General features: G+C 43.2%; 3 protein-coding genes across 3 annotated transcripts in view; all 3 read right to left on the bottom strand.

Moving 5' to 3' along the window:
- The window catches only part of DMBT1 (deleted in malignant brain tumors 1), a 46,855-nt gene that overhangs the window by 21,024 nt on the left and 5,708 nt on the right, over positions 1 to 20,123 (bottom strand). Inside the window, exons 7-8 of the mRNA XM_071747996.1 lie at positions 2,276 to 2,587; positions 848 to 1,159 (exon numbers count right to left, since the gene is read on the bottom strand). Of these exons, the coding sequence (XP_071604097.1) occupies positions 848 to 1,159; positions 2,276 to 2,587 (624 nt within the window). The remainder of the gene's footprint in view (positions 1 to 847; positions 1,160 to 2,275; positions 2,588 to 20,123) is intronic.
- On the bottom strand, positions 3,166 to 7,744 carry LOC139798640 (scavenger receptor cysteine-rich domain-containing group B protein-like). Its single transcript, XM_071749629.1, has 3 exons — positions 7,532 to 7,744; positions 4,547 to 4,858; positions 3,166 to 3,473 (listed from the first exon to the last, which is right to left on the bottom strand). Exons 1-3 carry the CDS (start codon positions 7,596 to 7,598, stop codon positions 3,181 to 3,183), a joined length of 672 nt encoding a protein of 223 aa, XP_071605730.1. The 5' UTR covers positions 7,599 to 7,744; the 3' UTR covers positions 3,166 to 3,180.
- LOC139798084 (mucin-5AC-like) lies at positions 11,502 to 20,087 on the bottom strand. Its single transcript, XM_071748170.1, has 8 exons — positions 19,949 to 20,087; positions 18,126 to 19,442; positions 17,490 to 17,643; positions 17,181 to 17,389; positions 15,919 to 16,091; positions 15,135 to 15,523; positions 13,103 to 13,374; positions 11,502 to 12,503 (listed from the first exon to the last, which is right to left on the bottom strand). Exons 1-8 carry the CDS (start codon positions 20,085 to 20,087, stop codon positions 12,331 to 12,333), a joined length of 2,826 nt encoding a protein of 941 aa, XP_071604271.1. The 3' UTR covers positions 11,502 to 12,330.

Raw genomic sequence — 20,123 nt, 5'->3', positions numbered from 1 at the left:
CGGTGTGCTATAGGGTTCTGTTGTGGTATTTACCAAAGGAGGAAGAGAAAGACACAAGTGAGAACCTTGTAGATGCAGTAGCACGACCAGGTTACCTCCCAGCAGTGGGGAGGCTGGGAGGCTGATGCCAACCCGTCAGGCGGGAGATGGAGAGCTTGGGCTCATCAGGGGTGATCTTCAGTGGTGGGAACAGTAAAAACCACAGTCGTTGAATATGTCCCCAAGATACCCATTAATGTGGACAATGAGGGCCCCTTCCTGCAAGACCCCCAAATACTTAGGAGGAAAAGGAACAGCACCCAAGCACCCAGCACCAGCATCTTCACTGCCACCATGATATCAGCACAGTCTGAACTCCAAACCCAGCAGCGGGATCAGAAACACAGGGGAACGGTGTGTAGGATTTCAACAGTTAGCACCCATAAGGACTTCTCTCCACAAGTATGGTAGTGTGCAAATGGTAAAATTTCGCCTAGGAACTGGGAACCGCCACACCTCAAAGTACCCCTTGGAGAGATGAAACAGCAGACTCACCTGAAGTAGGTGTTGTTGGAGCAGTAGTGGCTGTGGGGTTTGAAGCTGCTGTGGAGGAAGAGAAAGAAACAAGTGAGGACGTTTTTGGATGAAAGAGCGTGGCCAAGTTATCTCCAGCAATTTGGAGACTGGTTCCAACGTATCATATACGTTAGTTGGAAAGCTCTGGGGCATCAGGAATTTGATCTTCCTCCGTGTGTGAAAAACAGTGAAAAACCACAATATTTGCTGTGGCTCCATAACAGACATAAGTGCGGACAACAAGGGCCTCTTTTCCATGTGTCCAGTCTTTAGAAAGCAAAAGCAATGGTACCTGAGCACACAACTCCAGCATCTTCACTGTGGGCACAGTTGTGGACACCCCAGCCACGGTGCTGGCACACCTGGAGGGAGGACTCGCTGCCAGTGCAGCGCACGTCGTCCAGGTAGATGTTGCCAGAGCCTTGTCCAAAGTAGGCATTTGATGGAGCAGAAACAGCAAAGCCACATCCCAGCTGCCTGCACACCACCTCAGCATCCTGCAGGTCCCATTCGTCATCACAGACGGTGCCCCAGGCCCCGGAGTAGAAAATCTCTACACGGCCCTCACACCGGTTCCTGCCGTTCACCAGGCTCAGGGAGGCACCTTGGAGAGGAGGAGGCATGGAAACCATGGAAAAACCCTCCTGCACACAGGCACCTTCTCTTCCCCAAGGCACTGGCAATTCTACATGACTTTCAGGCCAGCAGGGCTGTCACCCTCTGCTTCATTAGGCTCTGTCTCTCCTCGCTCTACTCTGCCATGGACAACACCAAACCCCACCCTGTGACCCACTCCCGGGTACCACCAAAAGAAGCATCCAGACAAGGAATGACAAATTCAGACTCACCTGAAGGAACAGTTCCGCTGATGGCCGGTGTGCTATAGGGTTCTGTTGTGGTATTTACCGAAGGAGGAAGAGAAAGACACAAGTGAGAACCTTGTAGATGCAGTAGCACGACCAGGTTACCTCCCAGCAGTGGGGAGGCTGGGAGGCTGATGCCAACCCGTCAGGCGGGAGATGGAGAGCTTGGGCTCATCAGGGGTGATCTTCAGTGGTGGGAACAGTAAAAACCACAGTCGTTGAATATGTCCCCAAGATACCCATTAATGTGGACAATGAGGGCCCCTTCCTGCAAGACCCCCAAATACTTAGGAGGAAAAGGAACAGCACCCAAGCACCCAGCACCAGCATCTTCACTGCCACCATGATATCAGCACAGTCTGAACTCCAAACCCAGCAGCGGGATCAGAAACACAGGGGAACGGTGTGTAGGATTTCAACAGTTAGCACCCATAAGGACTTCTCTCCACAAGTATGGTAGTGTGCAAATGGTAAAATTTCGCCTAGGAACTGGGAACCGCCACACCTCAAAGTACCCCTTGGAGAGATGAAACAGCAGACTCACCTGAAGTAGGTGTTGTTGGAGCAGTAGTGGCTGTGGGGTTTGAAGCTGCTGTGGAGGAAGAGAAAGAAACAAGTGAGGACGTTTTTGGATGAAAGAGCGTGGCCAAGTTATCTCCAGCAATTTGGAGACTGGTTCCAACGTATCATATACGTTAGTTGGAAAGCTCTGGGGCATCAGGAATTTGATCTTCCTCCGTGTGTGAAAAACAGTGAAAAACCACAATATTTGCTGTGGCTCCATAACAGACATAAGTGCGGACAACAAGGGCCTCTTTTCCATGTGTCCAGTCTTTAGAAAGCAAAAGCAATGGTACCTGAGCACACAACTCCAGCATCTTCACTGTGGGCACAGTTGTGGACACCCCAGCCACGGTGCTGGCACACCTGGAGGGAGGACTCGCTGCCAGTGCAGCGCACGTCGTCCAGGTAGATGTTGCCAGAGCCTTGTCCAAAGTAGGCATTTGATGGAGCAGAAACAGCAAAGCCACATCCCAGCTGCCTGCACACCACCTCAGCATCCTGCAGGTCCCATTCGTCATCACAGACGGTGCCCCAGGCCCCGGAGTAGAAAATCTCTACACGGCCCTCACACCGGTTCCTGCCGTTCACCAGGCTCAGGGAGGCACCTTGGAGAGGAGGAGGCATGGAAACCATGGAAAAACCCTCCTGCACACAGGCACCTTCTCTTCCCCAAGGCACTGGCAATTCTACATGACTTTCAGGCCAGCAGGGCTGTCACCCTCTGCTTCATTAGGCTCTGTCTCTCCTCGCTCTACTCTGCCATGGACAACACCAAACCCCACCCTGTGACCCACTCCCGGGTACCACCAAAAGAAGCATCCAGACAAGGAATGACAAATTCAGACTCACCTGAAGGAACAGTTCCTCTGAAGGTCTGTCTGCTGTAGGCTGCTCTCGTGGTCTCTTCTAGAGTTGGGAGAAAGAGAAGCAAGTGAGAACCTTGTAGATGCAGTAGCACAAACACGATCAGGATCAGAAAGATCTAGGGGCAGTGTTTAGGATTTGAAGCAATAAGGACTTCTCTCCCAAATATTATGGTGTCCAAGTGATATAGCTCTAACCTATTAAGAACTAGGAACTGCCACACCTCAAAGGAACACTTGGAAAGATGAAGAAACAGACTTACCTGAGGAAGATATGGTAGGAACAGTAGTGGTTGTGGGGTCTGAAGGTGTTGTGGAGGAAGAGAAAGGGGCCCTCATTGCTGCTGCAAAGCCAGGCATGGGTGTGGTTGACTTGAATTACCTTTTCTTTCCAGCCAGTCTGTGGTGGGCACAGGGGGTGTTGATGTTGCAGCAGTTTTGAACTCTAAGGACGTTGTCTCCATTTCAGGACTTGTTGATGCTGTTGTGGTCTCCTCTGATGTGGAGGTCATCTCCAGGGGGGTTGATGCTGTGATACTCATCACTGGTATAAAGTCATCGTTGCTGTACTGGTTGCTGTCTGTATAGAAGTCATATTCTGCTGAATATGGCCAGTCTGTTGTAGGCTCTGGAGGTACAAATGCAAGCAAGAAATAAATGGCATTTAAAGAGGCACTGAACACAGCATGGATATAATTGGGATGTTGGAGCAAGTTTTGTTGCTTTCTTTCAAATGCAAAGCACTGATGTTTCTCACATTTTCCTCTAGTGTAAACTCACCTTTCCAAGTTCTTCCTCTTCCAGAAAATGTAGAAAATTGTAATACATATAAAACACCTGAACAGGGCTGTTTTCATCAGCCATGTCTCAGTTGATAATGATGTGTTGTTGATACAGGAGAAAATAAAATATAAATAAACTAGTTGTTTTCAAAAAAGAGGGAGAAAGTAAAATCAGAAAACATCAAGGTGACAGAGTACTCAAAATGGATACTTATTTGCAAAGGAAAAGAATATTAATGACTCTAAGCTTGAAGAAAAACTTGAAAAGTACAGAAATAAGGCAAAGTGGCAGTTGAGGTTGTTACTGTGATTTTTTTTTTTTTTTTGCCCATAAAGAATGCATTAAGTTTCGTGATGAGTTTCACGTAACCCTTTTCCACCCTGATGAACATTGCCTATAGCTTTGTCTCTAGTTTTGACTTGTGCCCTTATTCCCTTTGTTACTCCTGGGTGATTAGATGGAATAAATTTCTGCCTACTGCAGTGCATATTTTATGTTTGGGGTTTTTAACTGCTTTGCATGGAGTAAGCAAGCACAGTTTGATTACTACCCTAGTGAAAAAACATGAGTATAGACTGAAAACATGAGTATAGGTGGCTCTGCAGGGTGAGTGGAGTGAAAAGACTGGGGCTGATGGAATATCAGACTCTGCTTCTTGAGAGCAGGCCTCCTCAGAGGGAATGTGCCTTTTCATTGAGAAAAAAATCTTCATAATAAAGTAGTAAGGAAGTTTAGATATTTATCTGGTATATCTCGCATAACTTTCCACCATATATCTTGAATAAATGAAATAACATGGGAGGAGGAAGTCTTCAACCCCTCCCTCCCCACCCCTCCCCCCCCCACCCCATACTGCCACATGTATGTTGAGTGCAATTTATAGCAAAAGTATTTAAAAAAAGAAAAACTTGACAGCACCTGAACAGACAACACCAGCATCTTCATAGTGGGCACAGTTGTGCCTCCTCCACCCATTGTGGTTGCAATGAAACAAGGAGACCTCATTTCCTCTGCACATCAGGTTGTCCAGCAAGATGTCACCTGAGCCTTGCCCAAAGTAAGCACTTCCAAGTGCTGCAATGGCCTCACCACATCCCAGCTGCCTGCACACAACCTGGGCATCAGCAAGGTCCCAGAAATCATCACAAACTGTCCCCAGCCGTCCTCTGTAGTAGACCTCTACACGACCTTGACATCGGTTCCTTCCGTTCACCAGCTGCAGATGAGGCACTTTGAGAGAGAGAGAATTGATCGCAAAAACAGTCAGGCAAATAAGATGGGAATAACCATTAAGAAGACATCGTTCCCAGTAGGTGCTTGCCTAACCTGATATTTAATGCCTGTGAGGACAGAGGTGATACAAACCTTTCTTCTTCTCTTCCAGATCTCAAGATCAGCTGCATGCATTTTATGCAAGATCTCTACAGAAAATTCAGGCAGCAGGCTAAGCACAAACTATTTTGGCAGGAAACAAAGATTCTTTAATAATCAGAAAAGCAGAACAGGAAAGCAAAGGAGAAAAAATTAATTTCAGCATCCAAACAAAATCTAAATAAAATGGTATTAAGGAAACAGCACTACATTTTTCTTTCCCCACTTTGATAACAGGGAGAAAATGACATGTTTCAAGAACAGATTTCATGTTTGTGTATTTCTTTAATTCAGTGTTCTATAAATGCCTTGTGCTAAAAAACAAGGACGTCACAATTGTATTGATCCTACACCTTGCAAATCAAAATATGCAGGCTGCACTTGTTGTACTTTGCATTCCTGCCAAATACATGTTTAGCTTGTTATGAAAAACTGAGTAAGTTTAGAGACCCAGGATTTCTTCACTGCATCTAATTCTTTGTTATTGTACTAGAACGGTCAAGAGAGTGTCCAAACTAAATATATCCTTATTTGGATGCATATAACTGGCAATTCAAAGGGAGAAGTTACGAAAGTGCCCCTTGACTTATATCTGATCTGTTTCTTCAAATATCTACTTGGATGTGCATTTTTCTGAATTACAGCCACAGGATTTTTGAGAAGTGAAACAACAAACCCAGCAAAAAAAAAAAAAAAAAGCATGAGTTGGGATTAGGAGGTCAAAGCTGATCTAAACCAGTTTTATTTGTCAGGTAGTGATACTGCTAGGGAAAATGGATTCAAATCAGAGGATGGGAGAAGTTCTTCACCATGAGGGTGGTGAGAGCCTGGCACAGGTTGCCCAGAGAGGTGGTGGAAGCCACATCCCTGGGAGTTTTTGAGGCGAGGCTGGAAAGGCTATGAGCAACCTGATCTGGTGGGAGGTGTCCCTCCCCATGGCAGGGCGGTGGAACTGGATGATCTTAAAAGTCCCTTCCAACCCTGATAATTCTATGATTCTATGAAATTCTATGATTCTATGAAATTCTATGATTATCTGCTTTCATTCAGGGTCTGCCATCAGTACAAGAGCATAACCATCAGCTGGGCACATAATTAGATAGGCTGCATCCTGCCTCCCCCTTTAATGGTGTCAAAAAGGGAAAAGCCTGTTGTTGTACAAATACAGCACTTCTAGCCAAGAGCAGAGAGAAGAACTGCAGTGTCAGGAATGCAGCAGCTTATACCCTGCAAGCAGAGGGCTGATGAAGAAAACTGGACAAGGTGGAACTATTGAGCCCAAAGTCACCTAAGTCACTTAGGAGAGAGAAACTGATCACATAAGAAAAAAGTCAATGAAAATAAAAAAGTTGAACTAAAAGTATTTGTCTTGGGTCAGTGCAGGGGTGTTTTGGAAGCATGGGGGGGGCAGGGGTGGCTCCTGGGAGAATCTGCTGGAAGGTCCCCTGGTTCCTATCCCTGCCCCACCTCTGCCCAAGCTGAACAGAGATGGGAAGATGGATGTGGCTCTGGGAATGCAGAGTAACAGGAGTAAAGTGACTTTCTGGGAAAGGGTTGATATTTCAAAGAGATTTGCTCGTTTTTCCTTCTTGTCAGTCAGAAGAAACCCAGTCAGGCTACCCCTGTAACATTTCCAAGAAAGGGGAAACAAAACTACTAAAGTATTTTAAAAAGGGATCTGAAGACCTAAGGAGAAGATGAAGTGAGAGAGCAATGGCAAAGACCCCGAGGTCAGTGCAGAAGGAGGAGGAAAGGTGCCCAAGCAGAGATGTCCCCACAGCCCGTGGTGAGATGGCAGCTGTGTCCCTGCAGCCCATGGAGGAGCACAGGGGAGCAGTCCCTGAAGGACTCCAGGGGGGTCAATGTGGATCTGTAGCCCCTGAAGTGTCCCAGGTGGGCAGAGGTGAAGCTGCAGCCTGTGCAGGATCCCAGAGAGGGTCAGGTGTGGATCTGCAGCCCTGGAAGAGCCCATGGCAGAGGAAGTGACTGTTCCCACAGTGACTCATTCACAATTTCAGATGTCCCTCATTTATCCACAGTGCTAGTTTATCAAAACCAGCTTCTTGTTATAACATTTTGTTAAATTGTACATGAGATCAAGAAGAATCAAATAATAGAAGCAATACTGAACACATAGCAAAGATATGCACACATATGCTCTGGAATAAATATAGCTTTAAAAATAAATATATAAATTCTTCCATAATTCTCAGATCAAATTTCTGGAACCAGAAGTATGATTCATTCATAACATGCTCAAACACACAAATATTACAGTGACACACGATACTAAGACAAGTACTGTGGCAGCAAAATGAACCCCACTAAATGGTTAAAATAATTCTTACTATTCACTGTGATGATTAACTCACAGTTTTAGTAGAATAAGACTTTGCTTTCTCTTTCATCCAGATACCCCCTTTAATATTTTGCCCAAAACCAATATCAGCATGAATATGCTTTCTATTCATGGAATCAACATAGAACCCCCAATTTTTTTTATGCTCTCTGGAACAAGTGTAGATGCTTTACCTGATTTAGCCTCCAGAGTTGCTGGGCCTAACAAGAGCAGCCATATCAAAATCATCAGGGCACCCATCTCCTCAAATGCTGCTGATGAGAAGGACCACCAGAATATATAGTTTCTACTTCTGAAGGGGTGTGGCTCTATAGGTTTCTCTTTCTACAGGAGACCAATAAAACAGTCACAGTCCTATGATCTGAAACAAAAATACGTTTGATTTGTTAATCAAGATATTGTAACTTCCTGGGTTTTGCAGAAAGGTAATATCTCCAGAGCAACATTGTCCACTGCTTGGAAGGAAAAGATTATACTACTCTAGGTTTCACAATCATCTCATTGTACAAAGAAAATAAGCTCTTATCCAAAGGTACCTTTCTGTTCTGTGTGGTGAATCCCAGTGTTTTTCTCTTATGGGGAGATTCCTTGGCAAGTGGAATCTTGAAACATAAATGGGTTTCCTCCAGTAAAGTGATAGAAAAGGTTCATAACTTGGCTCCAACTAGTGAGGCAAGTCTCCCTGAGGAGCCAATAATTTCTTACAGCTCTGGCATACTCAAATAAAATAAGATAGGCCCCAGTGACCCTATTCATGTATGACTGGGAGAGTGTCTGAACATAACCCACCAGAACCGTGGCTGCTGCTGAATGCATCATGAAGATAGCTAATAGTCAAGAGAGTTGGTTCATATCAAAATTGATATATTTGATATATGCCATCATCAGCAGAGGCAACAATAAGAAGGTTAAGGAAAGAGGTGGCTGCAACCTCTTACTGGATGTGGAAGCCACTGGGGAGGCAATGTGATGGAGATGTGAGGAAAGGCCTCACATCAGTGATCCTGGGCTAAGCTACCAGTCCAGGACCTGGGAAAAGAGAGCTGGAGGGGCAGCAAGAGAAGTTGACTTGAGAGACGTGTGAAATATTGTTTGCTAGATACCTTGGGCCACAGCCATAAGTGGAGAGGAGCTCATGCCATGATGTGTAAGGGTTAACTCTGCCTCAACACAGGGGTTATTTGCACCTGACAGTGAAGGAGAGAGACTGAGCCAGGCTTTGTAAGCCAATCACTATGGGACACTTGAAGAACCTTGGAGCTGAAGTCAACACCTCCAGCCCCAATATGAACCCATTCCTTTTTGGCATTCTAAAGTTCAAGTCAAAACATGCAGCATGCACAAACCTTTGCATCATGGGTTTAGGGCAAGGTACGTGATAAGGATCTTCAATGTCATCAGCATTATAGATCACGTCTCGTACAGCCAATTCTTCCAGATACCTGATGGCTTTTTCAAGTTTGTATGCTTTGACCTGTGGGCAGTCTATTTCCTCTTTGTAGGGATATCTCTCCCTTACAGCTGCCAAGAGTCGTTTCCATAGGCTGGTGGTTCCAGCCTTTTCCCCAAATGCTCGATCAATACCTGCCTCTCTGGCCAGGGATCCCAACTGTCTGGCTTCCCTCTGAGTTAATGTTATGGTAGCAGCCCCGTCCGTCCAGCATCGGAGTAACCAAGAGAGAAGTGGTTCACCTGAAAAACGGCTGTAGTCTTTTCTCAGAGTACGCAAGTCTCTCATGGAAAAACTCTGTTCACTGTTGGATGGCAAAAAAGGGTCAGGACAATCAGAGTCAGCTGAGAGCTTTTTGTGAGAACTGTGCAGAAAACTCGGTGGATTTTATGCATAATTAAGTAAATTAAATAGGTTGCAACTTCATTCTAAATTTTCCTTTGACCCATCAAATGGGGAAAAAAAGGTTCAGAAATCGGTTAAGAATATTTATTAATGTATTTCTTGTATTCCTTCAAATTTACTGCTCCCAGGGGCAGTCGCATAGGATGAAGACTACAGTCCAAGAGCTCAATGGGAGAAGTGACTTAGAAGGCCTTTCCAGTAAGGCCAGCATTATTGGAATGGAAGAAGGAAGTGCAAAGCACAGGGGGCCAAGAATGATGTTGGAAGCCTTGAAGGTGAACATTGAGAAGAGTAAATATGTTTCTTCTTTATGCAAACAACCATATTCGCACATGAATGAGGAAATGGATGCAACACCTGGTATTCATTATTCATTTTCTTCTGGTTTTGACATCTTGGCAAGAAGCAGAAAAAGCCAATCTATTTGGCTGACCAATCAAACACTGTGATCAGTGAGGCAAGAGTAAGTGATAGACAGCAATTCTTCTCCAAACTCTTGTAATAACTAAAAAGGGTGAGAAGGTAGGGCAAAGTGAAAAAAAAACATGCCAAACTGTCCAGGCAAATGAACACCATTGATTAATTCTTCACTACATTCTTTACAACAAAGATCTTGATTATTAGACAATAACTGCAGAACAGCACTAGATAAATATTATTATCTGGGTAATTTGCATTAATTAATGTCAATACCATGCAGGACATGTTTTCATCCTTCCTATTATGTACATTTTTGTTCTCTAGGACTTCTTTTGGAATCTTTAAGTGTTTTTAAGTGTATTACTTAGTGAGTGAAGCCCCACAGAGTTTCAAAACACTTTCTCTTCTACTGACTATTGTTAGGAGTCTTTTGCAGAAATATTGGCTTTTGTGAGGTCCAAATGAAAAACACTGAAAGGACAAAGAGCATTAATCAGCTTTCATCCATGACTATAAAATGGTATCTCTGCTGGAATGAGGATATCCACAGACTTCTGATCAAAGAAATGAAGGCAGAATACATGAATTAAGATGCAATGAGGCAGCTTAGTCTCATATAGGGTTCCTTGATGGTCTCTTGAGCTCTGTTGCATGTGTCACGTGAAGGATATATTTGCAAATCAATCTGCATTTGTTTAATGTTGAGGATGCAAGTGGATCAGAACTGTCTAGGGTTGAAAGTCAAATCCACTGGATTTACCATTAGAAGCTTTCCTGAATTTGGTGGGGCAGCAGGTAGGAAGAAATGTTCTTGGCAGTGTCACTGTTTAGCAGGCACATACACATTAGAACATGACCTTTTCTTCAGCACCAAATCTGGTTTTCCTGAATCCTGCGTTTCTATATTTGCTGGCCAAGGAAAGCAGCAGGAACTAAGGAGGGTGATTCCGAGACACCGACTGCTTGAACATTTTAGAGCTGATTTCTACAGCAACATTGAATATGGAAGCCACTCAACTTGATACTTCTACCTTGAATTCTGATATAACCTTGATGTATCTCCCTCTAGAACCCTTGTCACAGACATAGTATGGAGAGACTCAGCTCTGAACAGTGCAAGCACCAGAACCATATGTCTAGGATCTTTCTGCACATCTGATCACAATAATATTCAGAGAGGAGTGCCATCAAGTCATGCCCTGAAAAATGGTGGGGTAGCAACAGTGCAGCAGCAAGGCCACAGCAGGAACTGGGCAGGAGAGAAAAAAACAGGTCTGGGAAGAGCGATGGTAAGGTCCTCATCTAGAGAGTTAGGAAAGCCCAGGTCCAGAAAGGTTTTCACTGTGCTGGGCAGGCTGCTGGATTCCTCTAAGCCTGGACCATCTCTGCTCCACACAGATGAAAGTCAGGTCAGCCTCCTGGATTGCTCTGACCTTCAAAGGTGGCTGTGGGCAGAGAGGAAGAACCCTTCTCAATACTTGTTCCTGCTGTGTGGACAACAAAACTGACTTCCACTTTTTGTGGGCAATGCCAGGCCCTGCTTCTGTGATCTCTTCTCTGCAGCCTGCCTGGGGTCACTAGGAAAAGGGAGTTTGAAGGAAGAAATGGTAGAGGCTGTAATGATGATTCCCATGGGAGCTGCCTGCATCCTCTTTGTCAGGTCAGACTGTCACCCTAGAGAACAGCTCACCTTCCTTACATGTCACTGCTTTGGCTCTGGCTCACGTCATACATAGTACATTTCATCATTCCCACCCCACTTTCCTCTTTCACAGCTGGCTAGAACACAATAAACTCTGAAGAGGAACATTTCCCAACCTAATACCAGTGACCTTTCCACCTGCAGTGAGTGGCTGCTTCCAAACAGATTATTCCTTTATTATTGTTTTTATTTTGTTTTTACACAGAGATAGGAGACAGGTCCCACTTCCTTATGGCCACAGATGGACTTTCACTCTTCCTACCCCCATTAGAAGTTTAGAAATGCTTAAGAACAAGAACAATGATTTCTTGGCAAAGTCACTTTGTCAGAAGTCATGTTTTCCAACCTAATAATACATTAGTTGGAAGTTCAGACAGCAAGGTGATAGGTTTGCAAGTACATAAAAAGAAGTATTGCTCAAAAATATTTTCTTTCCTGTATTTTTTTTTATTACACATTTACATAGCAGATTTGGATATATTTGCCCTCTATACAAAACCTTATGCATGGATATTTTCTGTGAGAACTGGATGCCAATACCCCCAGACATAAAGAACTCTGTGCAGGAGCAATTCCTTACTTGTATTTTCACTTATGGCTCTGTTTTGAGATGTTAGAAGATGGCAAAAGAAGTCAGTTCTTTCTCAAGTCACCTAAAACAGTCTTCTCAGACAGACACTCAAACAGGAGCTCAAGTGAGATGCTGTGAAATGTCCAGCTCTGAAGGTGGCAGCTTATTTGGATGCTGAGATAGAAGAATCAGCCTCTTCTTAGATCTTAGTTTTTTTAGACTTGAGGACTTTGAAGCCAGGTCCGTTTATAAGTTCAATTCATGGTAACACCAGGTGTTATGTTGATACAAGATATTTCTCAGACAAGATCTGGATGGTGGAACAGTCAAGTAAGAGTCACCCACTACACAGGTTGCGAAACAGAGTCGTGAAGAAGACATTTGGTGAAAATATCCTTCCATCTGCAAGTCTTGGGGTTATTTCTCACATTACCTGGTATGGGACAGGTGCCTTCAGTTTATGCTTCAAAAGAAATCCTCCCACAGCAAGAACAACAGCTACCAGCACCACTGCTGTCACAGCCAGAGGAAGGTGGGAGCTGGCAGCAGGTGCTGAGCTCTCAGGCTCCCCTCTTGCCTGGGTGGCAGAGCCCAGCTCTGTGCACAAAAAAGAAAGAGAGAGGCTTACGTTTGTTTGCCTGAGCTGGTTAATCTCAAAGGTAATTAGGCAAAGAGAAGTTGAATTATAACCTTGCAATCTAGATCTAATCAGAAACCAAATTGCTTTATTGTTTCACAAACGACCTTGTGGCCATGCCAAACAAGATTAGGGTAAAAAACTGAAGAACAACAAAGAATTTGCAATGATTAAGGTGATGGACAACACTGGGAACCAACATTTCCAAGAGGACCTACAGATTGGTTGCTAATAAATCAGAGACATGGCACAAACACTTTTGAAATATTAATAGAAATCCCACAGGGGACCAAACTCCATCTCATCCCTCTTCCTACAGAACTGTCCCTTGACATGTGAAGAACAAATATTGGATCTAAACTAGTATAAGAAAGGAAAGAGCTAGTAAACATAAAATAATGTTATAAAAAAAGACTTTTAAAAATCCTTGCAAGAATTATAGCAGAGTTAGGAATGAGCCAGCACAGGTGCCTTTTAGAGCTGAATTTCACATCTGAGCTGACAGGCAAACCTACAGTAATACACAAGATCTGGTGACGTTTAAGTTATTTAAACTTACCAACATTCCTGTTCTCAGCCTGAGCTTCCCGGAGTTGAACAGGTCCAATAACAACATTTACTTTTTCCTCGGAAGAACTTACTCTCCTCTTGTACCTACTGGCACAGCCTTGATAGCAACGGGAGGAGTAGTCTCTCTCTTTGCACACCACCAGCTCACACTTCAGGTAAACTGAGGGGTGTTGATTAATAAATGAAAAAGCACTAAATGAGAAGCGGGCAACACTGCTGTGTGGTGAGTAGTAAGAAGAGTAGGTAGAATCCTTAGCACATCTGAAAGATATAAAAGTGAACAGATTAGCTGTTGTGAATGGAAACACTGTTACCCTATCTCTTTGCAATGTGTTTTGAGTTTAAATATAAAATCAGAAAGTAAGAGAACTCAAAAGGTTGAAAAAAAAAAAGTGTGTTTGTGGCAAGGAGAGAAAACGAGACAAAACTAAGTAGCAGTGGCAGTGATTTGCACCACAACAATGTACAGAGCACAGAAACTTCATAACAACGTGAATAGCTGAAAAATAACGAGTGGTTCTGCTGGATTCTGTGTCTCAGGGACAGGTGAGGACCTTTTTCTGCATTTCTAAATAGGATTACCTGATTGCAAAGAGACCCTGCAGGTTATTACGGAGAGAAAAAGGGCCTCTTTCTGTTCTGCAAGATAAAATTAATTCTAATACACATCTTTTGGGGGCAATGAACATTCTCTGTAGTCCTTTGATGTTCGTAGAGTACCTTACTTGAGGAATCTCAACACCTGACAAAGATCTCCAGATGTTTCACATAGTGAGTTTCTAGAACCTTTCCACTGAGGTTCACCTTCTGACAATCAGTAGCCTTAAAAGTTAGGTAACTCAGATCCTACTCATTCTGACTTCATTTAACCACCAGGAAAAAGATCACATTACTTCACCCACAGTTGTTACCTGAGACTATTTTGGAGTTTTCACTAATTATCTTTGTGTCAAAAAAAAAAACAAACCAAAAACAAAAAAACATTGCGTATATTTCCCCACTGAAGCCCCCAAGGATTTGAGGTCGTCTGATTTTAGTTTATTTTATACTGCAGTGGTATCCCAACACACCTAATATTTATAGATGGACATTATTGATTTTAGATTCAGTAAATACATTTCTTGTTGACATACTTCCTTGTCACATGAATGGAAATTACCTGGAACATGATCAGAATCTATTTGCCCCATCCCCTTGATGGTTGTTCTGCTGGCAAAACTAGGCAGTCCTTCTGTGTCCCACTTAATGCACAGGTATTTTTATAGATAAAATAAAATGAAACCCCAATGAGAGGAAGATTCACTTAACATGTAAAAGGGAGGACATTCAGCCAGCAGGCAGGAGGCCCCATGTCACAAGCCTGATTTCCAACTTAGCAGTAGGTTAGTACACCCCTAAAGTTACTGAGATTAACACTCTTCTAGAAGGAAAAGAAATTCAAATCCCACCAAGCACAGAAGGGAAATAAATTAGCATGAGCCTTTCATTCCTGGAACAAAATGGGACAGTTTTCTGCTTCTATGTTACTCTCAGTTTTGCATTCCTTAAGAGTCCACAACTTTTCCATTTCAAATCAAGATGCATATTTTGTAGCAAATCAAGCAAAGTGTTCTAGGTTTTCAGATTTGCAAGAAGAGGCTAAGGAATTTCCTTTCTTTTTGAACAGACAGTTCTATATTCTGGTTATGGTGCTGCACAAGACTGCAAAACTTTAATTCTGGTGCTAAGAAAGACAGAACCATTGACATCCCTACATTTCATGCATCTGTTTCAGAACCAAATTCAGATCCCAGTTTTTACACTGCCTCCCTGAGTGAAATCTCCGTGCTTCACAGCAACTTCTGAATGGCCCTTCTTGGTCATATTATATTTTATACAGGTTTTGCCAACAAGTCTTTCTTGTAAGCATATTTATATTGAGAATTGCAGGTATGCTGGCCCCAAATCACCTCTTTCATAAGTGAAGCTCTCTCAGAACTGCATAGAGTTAGTTTTTAAACAATTCTTTAGAAGTTTCTTACCCGTGCCTGATCAAGTCGTAGGTCTGTATTTCAAAATTGTGAGGATCAGGTGATGCCACACACGTGTCCACAAATACCACCAGATTGGAGTCAGAGCTATGAAGGGAAGCTTCAAGGAACAAATTCTGCTTCAGGTCAACGTAGTATGGAAAGTCAAGCACTGGCACCAGAAAAGATGAGGAGCTGTAGAATGTCAGGTTCACGTTGTATCTGCCATACTGGGTTTCACTGACATTAATGCTGTCATCAGCAACGTACATTGTTTGCACCCATGTGTTCTGGAGCATTTTGCAGTTGACATGCAATAGAAGATCCTTCTGCCTCTTGATAGTGTGACCCGAACCAGGCACTTTTATCACATTGGAGTAGGTGATGGTTTCACCGTTGCTCTGTTTAACACACGAGATGAGTACAAAATTATCGCGTGTAGTCATGTTCACAACCTGTACTAGAAACTTCTGTATGGGCCAGCTCCTGGTAGAAGTCAGAAGGAACATGTAATACTCCAGAGTCCCAGGCATCCAGGATGGGATTGGTCATTTAACTCTCTCCTATACTTTATTCTTGAGAAAATCACTCTGAAATAGGATTACCTAACGCCTGGAAGGATAAGTAGGAATATTTAACAGACCTTAAGAAACACTGGCCCTCCAGAAATACATGATTCTTTTCTGTGTTTTGACCAACTGTTGGCTACAACATGAGATTCACAACAAATTTCCAAATAGCTATGAAGTTTCCATGCCTAGACTTGGAGAGCTCTTCAAGATATGTTGACACCAACCTGTCTATATGTGCCGCAGGCATTGTATGGAATATTGAATATGACCTCATCTGATGTAATTGTTGGTTTACAATAGGAGTCAGACAAGCTGATGTTCCACACTGAGTAGCCCTGGAGCTGGACATAGTGTCTGTCTACAACTGCTCGCATGTAGTTTGGCAAACACATGAGGGCTAAGGAAGAGAATATGAATTATTAGTGATTTCAGGTACTTGATAATTTTTGCATGTTACAACTTCAACAAATATAATAGCCACTACCATTCAGGGCAAGGAATTCATAAGCCAAACCACTTATTTTTCCTCTTAGACTTAGATATGAGTAAGCAGTAGTCTCTGAGAACCATCAGCTGATCATCAGTTACTCTCCTGACAGAAACATTTATCTTAAAATAGATTTTTGCTGAGGCATAGAGCCTGTGTCACCAACCACAGGATAATGCTGAGATTTTCCTGAATGAAAATCCACAGACTATTGTGGAAGCTGTAGAGCTAAATCTGAAGATGGGCTTGTAGAAGTACTACTTGGGTGGGAGGGAATCCTGAAATGATCTTCATGATGGTTCTCAGCCCATGATGTGAAAAGCAATGATTCCAGGGGGAGTTGGGTCTTTGGTGAAAATTGATATCTGATGAAATGGACCTGCTGGCACTACACAACCTCTTGAAAATCAGCTACAGAGACAAATGTGTTGGCCACTGTTTGTGCGTGGGGAAGCTTTGAGTTCTCATGCAATTAATCTTCCCACTGGGACTGCAGGACAGTCCTGGAACAGTTCACCCAGAGAAGTGGCTTTGAAGGTTTCATCCTTTGAATGTTTCTGGAGACTCAGCTTGACAAATTCATAATGGACCCCATTTCATGTTGGCTCTCTGCTTTGAACAGTGGGACTAGAAAGCCTCCAAAGGTCCTTCCTAACCAATACTTCTATGATTCTGTGAAATATTACCCACAAAGGTAGAAAAATATATATGAGTAACGATGTGATACGAAGATACGTGACTTTAGACTTGCCGTCATAGAAAATATGGAAAGATAGTTTATTTGATACTTGAAGATTTTTTTAAATGAAAAAAATATTTTCTGAAAGCAATTGATCAATATCCAATACTAAAATTCAAGAAGGAATGTCATCTATGTGGGATTTCTTAAATAATTATTAATAAATTACTTACGTAGTAATGAACAAATATTAAGCAAATAAAATCAGGGTATAAAATTTTCAGAGCAAACAAAAAATTACAAACAGAATGGAAACTCACTGGTTTTCTGGTCTGCTGGGAAGGATAGATATTCAGCATGAAATCCTTGACTGGAGTAACTGGAGTCACTGTGAAACCTGACAGCCATAAAGTTGGAGGATGATATATATGTGAGATGAGAACCAGAACAAATTCTTCCAAGGAGAGGAGAAGTATTGGGTGGCCCATCATAGATATCAATATAATCAGTCTGGCATCCACCTTGCAACCTGAGAAAGGCACAAGAATATAAAACAGAAGGCATTTTGTAAAATTGGTTTTCAAGATTTGGGACACATCTATTGCCTGAGAGGGAGCTGGTCTACTTACTGAATGCTTCCAAATGTGAGCAGAATGCGGAAATTATTTGGTACTTGTATTTGCCACAAGCAATCTGCATTATCTGTATAATTCAGAGGATAAGAAGGACTCTGAAGTGTTCCAGAGGAATTAAAAAGCAAGCTACCACAAGCATATTTTCCACCTGAAAAAAAAAAAAAAAAAAAAAAAAAAAAAAAAAGAAGAAGAGATGTGACCCATTTAGATTTATTCCTGGATTAAAGGAAAATACATATCATGTGTCCAGATCACAGCAACAGGTGACTGAATATCAGACAGCTAATGGATTGTGCATTTTTCAGGCATGATATGTGTGTGAAGACCTCATTAGAGAACTCTGACTCTCTCGGGTTATTTTACGCTTGACAGGTTAAAGGAAAATATACGCATAAAAAAAAAAAAAGCAAGAGGTGAACAAGAAATACAAGCAAAAAAGAAAAGATTTACACTAAAATCAGAAATACCTGAATTCCAACGCCAGCAACAGGATCAGGACTTCAAAAGTCAGGACCACTAAGAACTTCTCTCCACAAGTATTGTAGTGTGCAAATGATACAACTCCACCATAGGGATGAGGAACTGCCACAGCTCATAGGAGCACTTGAAAAGATGAAAAAGCAGACCCACCTGTGGGAGTCGTTGGTGTTGCAGTAGTGGTTGTTGGTGTTTCAGTAGTAGTGGTTGTTGGCATTTCAGTAGTAGTGGTTGTTGGTGTTTCAGCAGTAGTGGTTGTTGGCGTTTCAGCAGTAGTGGTTGTTGGCGTTTCAGCAGTAGTGGTTGTTGGTGTTTCAGCAGTAGTGGTTGTTGGCATTTCAGCAGTAGTGGTTGTTGGCGTTTCAGCAGTAGTGGTTGTTGGCGTTTCAGCAGTAGTGGTTGTTGGCGTTTCAGCAGTAGTGGTTGTTGGTGTTTCAGCAGTAGTGGTTGTTGGCATTTCAGCAGTAGTGGTTGTTGGTGTTTCAGCAGTAGTGGTTGTTGGTATTGCAGCAGTAGTGGTTGTTGGCATTGCAGCAGTAGTGGTTGTTGGTGTTTCAGCAGTAGTGGTTGTTGGTATTGCAGCAGTAGTGGTTGTTGGCATTGCAGCAGTAGTGCCTGTGGGTACTGCAGCAGTAGTGGTTGTTGATGTTTCAGCAGTAGTGGTTGTTGGCGTTACAGCAGTAGTGGTTGTTGGTGTTGCAGGAGTAGTGGTTGTTGGTATTGCAGCAGTAGTGGTTGTTGGCATTGCAGCAGTAGTGGTTGTTGATGTTTCAGCAGTAGTGGTTGTTGATGTTTCAGCAGTAGTTTTTGTTGGCATTACAGCAGTAGTGGTTGTTGGTGTTGCAGGAGTAGTGGTTGTTGATGTTTCAGCAGTAGTGGCTGTTGGTATTGCAGCAGTAGTGGTTGTTGGCATTGCAGCAGTAGTGCCTGTGGGTACTGCAGCAGTAGTGGTTGTTGATGTTTCAGCAGTAGTGGTTGTTGGCGTTACAGCAGTAGTGGTTGTTGGTGTTGCAGGAGTAGTGGTTGTTGGTATTGCAGCAGTAGTGGTTGTTGGCATTGCAGCAGTAGTGGTTGTTGATGTTTCAGCAGTAGTGGTTGTTGATGTTTCAGCAGTAGTTGTTGTTGGCATTACAGCAGTAGTGGTTGTTGGTGTTGCAGGAGTAGTGGTTGTTGATGTTTCAGCAGTAGTGGCTGTTGGCGTTACAGCAGTAGTGGTTGTTGGCGTTTCAGCAGTAGTGGTTGTTGGTGTTTCAGCAGTAGTGGTTGTTGGCATTTCAGCAGTAGTGGTTGTTGGCATTGCAGCAGTAGTGGTTGTTGGCATTGCAGCAGTAGTGCCTGTGGGTATTGCAGCAGTAGTGGTTGTTGATGTTTCAGCAGTAGTGGTTGTTGGCGTTACAGCAGTAGTGGTTGTTGGTGTTGCAGGAGTAGTGGTTGTTGATGTTTCAGCAGTAGTGGTTGTGGGTGTTTCAGCTGTTGCGGATAAAGAGAAAGAAGCAAGTGAAGACCCTGTGGGTGAAGGAGCTGTCAGGTTATGTTGCAGCACTGAAGAGGTTTTTTTTCACCCTGTGATATGTGTGTGTGATGGAAAGCTTGGGAGTGTCAGAAGAGGACGCGAGGATCCATATCGTGGATGCAAGGAAAACCACCACATTTGAATGTGTCCTCAAGATAGATATAAACGTGGACAAAAAGAGCCCCTTTCTCAAGTCTCCAGTATTTCAGAAGAGAAAAGAATGACACCGCAGCAAACAACACCAGCATCTTCACTGTCAACACAAAATCTGCACAGTCTGAACTCTACCCCAAGCAGCAGGATCAGACACACAGAGGGGCAGCGTGTAGGATTGCAACAGTCAGGACCAATAAGGACTTCTCTCCACAAGTATGGTAGTGTGCAAATGATAGAACTCCACCATAGGGATGAGGAACTGCCACAGCTCATAGGAGCACTTGGAAAGATGAAAAAGCAGACCCACCTGTGGCAGTCGTTGGTGTTTCAGCAGTAGTGGTTGTGGGTGTCGCAGCAGTAGTGGCTGTGGGTATTGCAGCAGTAGTGATTGTTGGTATTGCAGCAGTACTGGTTGTTGATGTTTCAGCAGTAGTGGTTGTTGGCATTGCAGCAGTAGTGCCTGTGGGTATTGCAGCAGTAGT

This window comes from Heliangelus exortis, chromosome 7 (assembly GCF_036169615.1).
Source record: "Heliangelus exortis chromosome 7, bHelExo1.hap1, whole genome shotgun sequence".
Lineage (NCBI taxonomy): Eukaryota > Metazoa > Chordata > Aves > Apodiformes > Trochilidae > Heliangelus > Heliangelus exortis.
The sequence above is the reverse complement of the archived record's forward strand: the minus strand, read 5'-3'. Positions and strand labels throughout refer to the sequence as shown.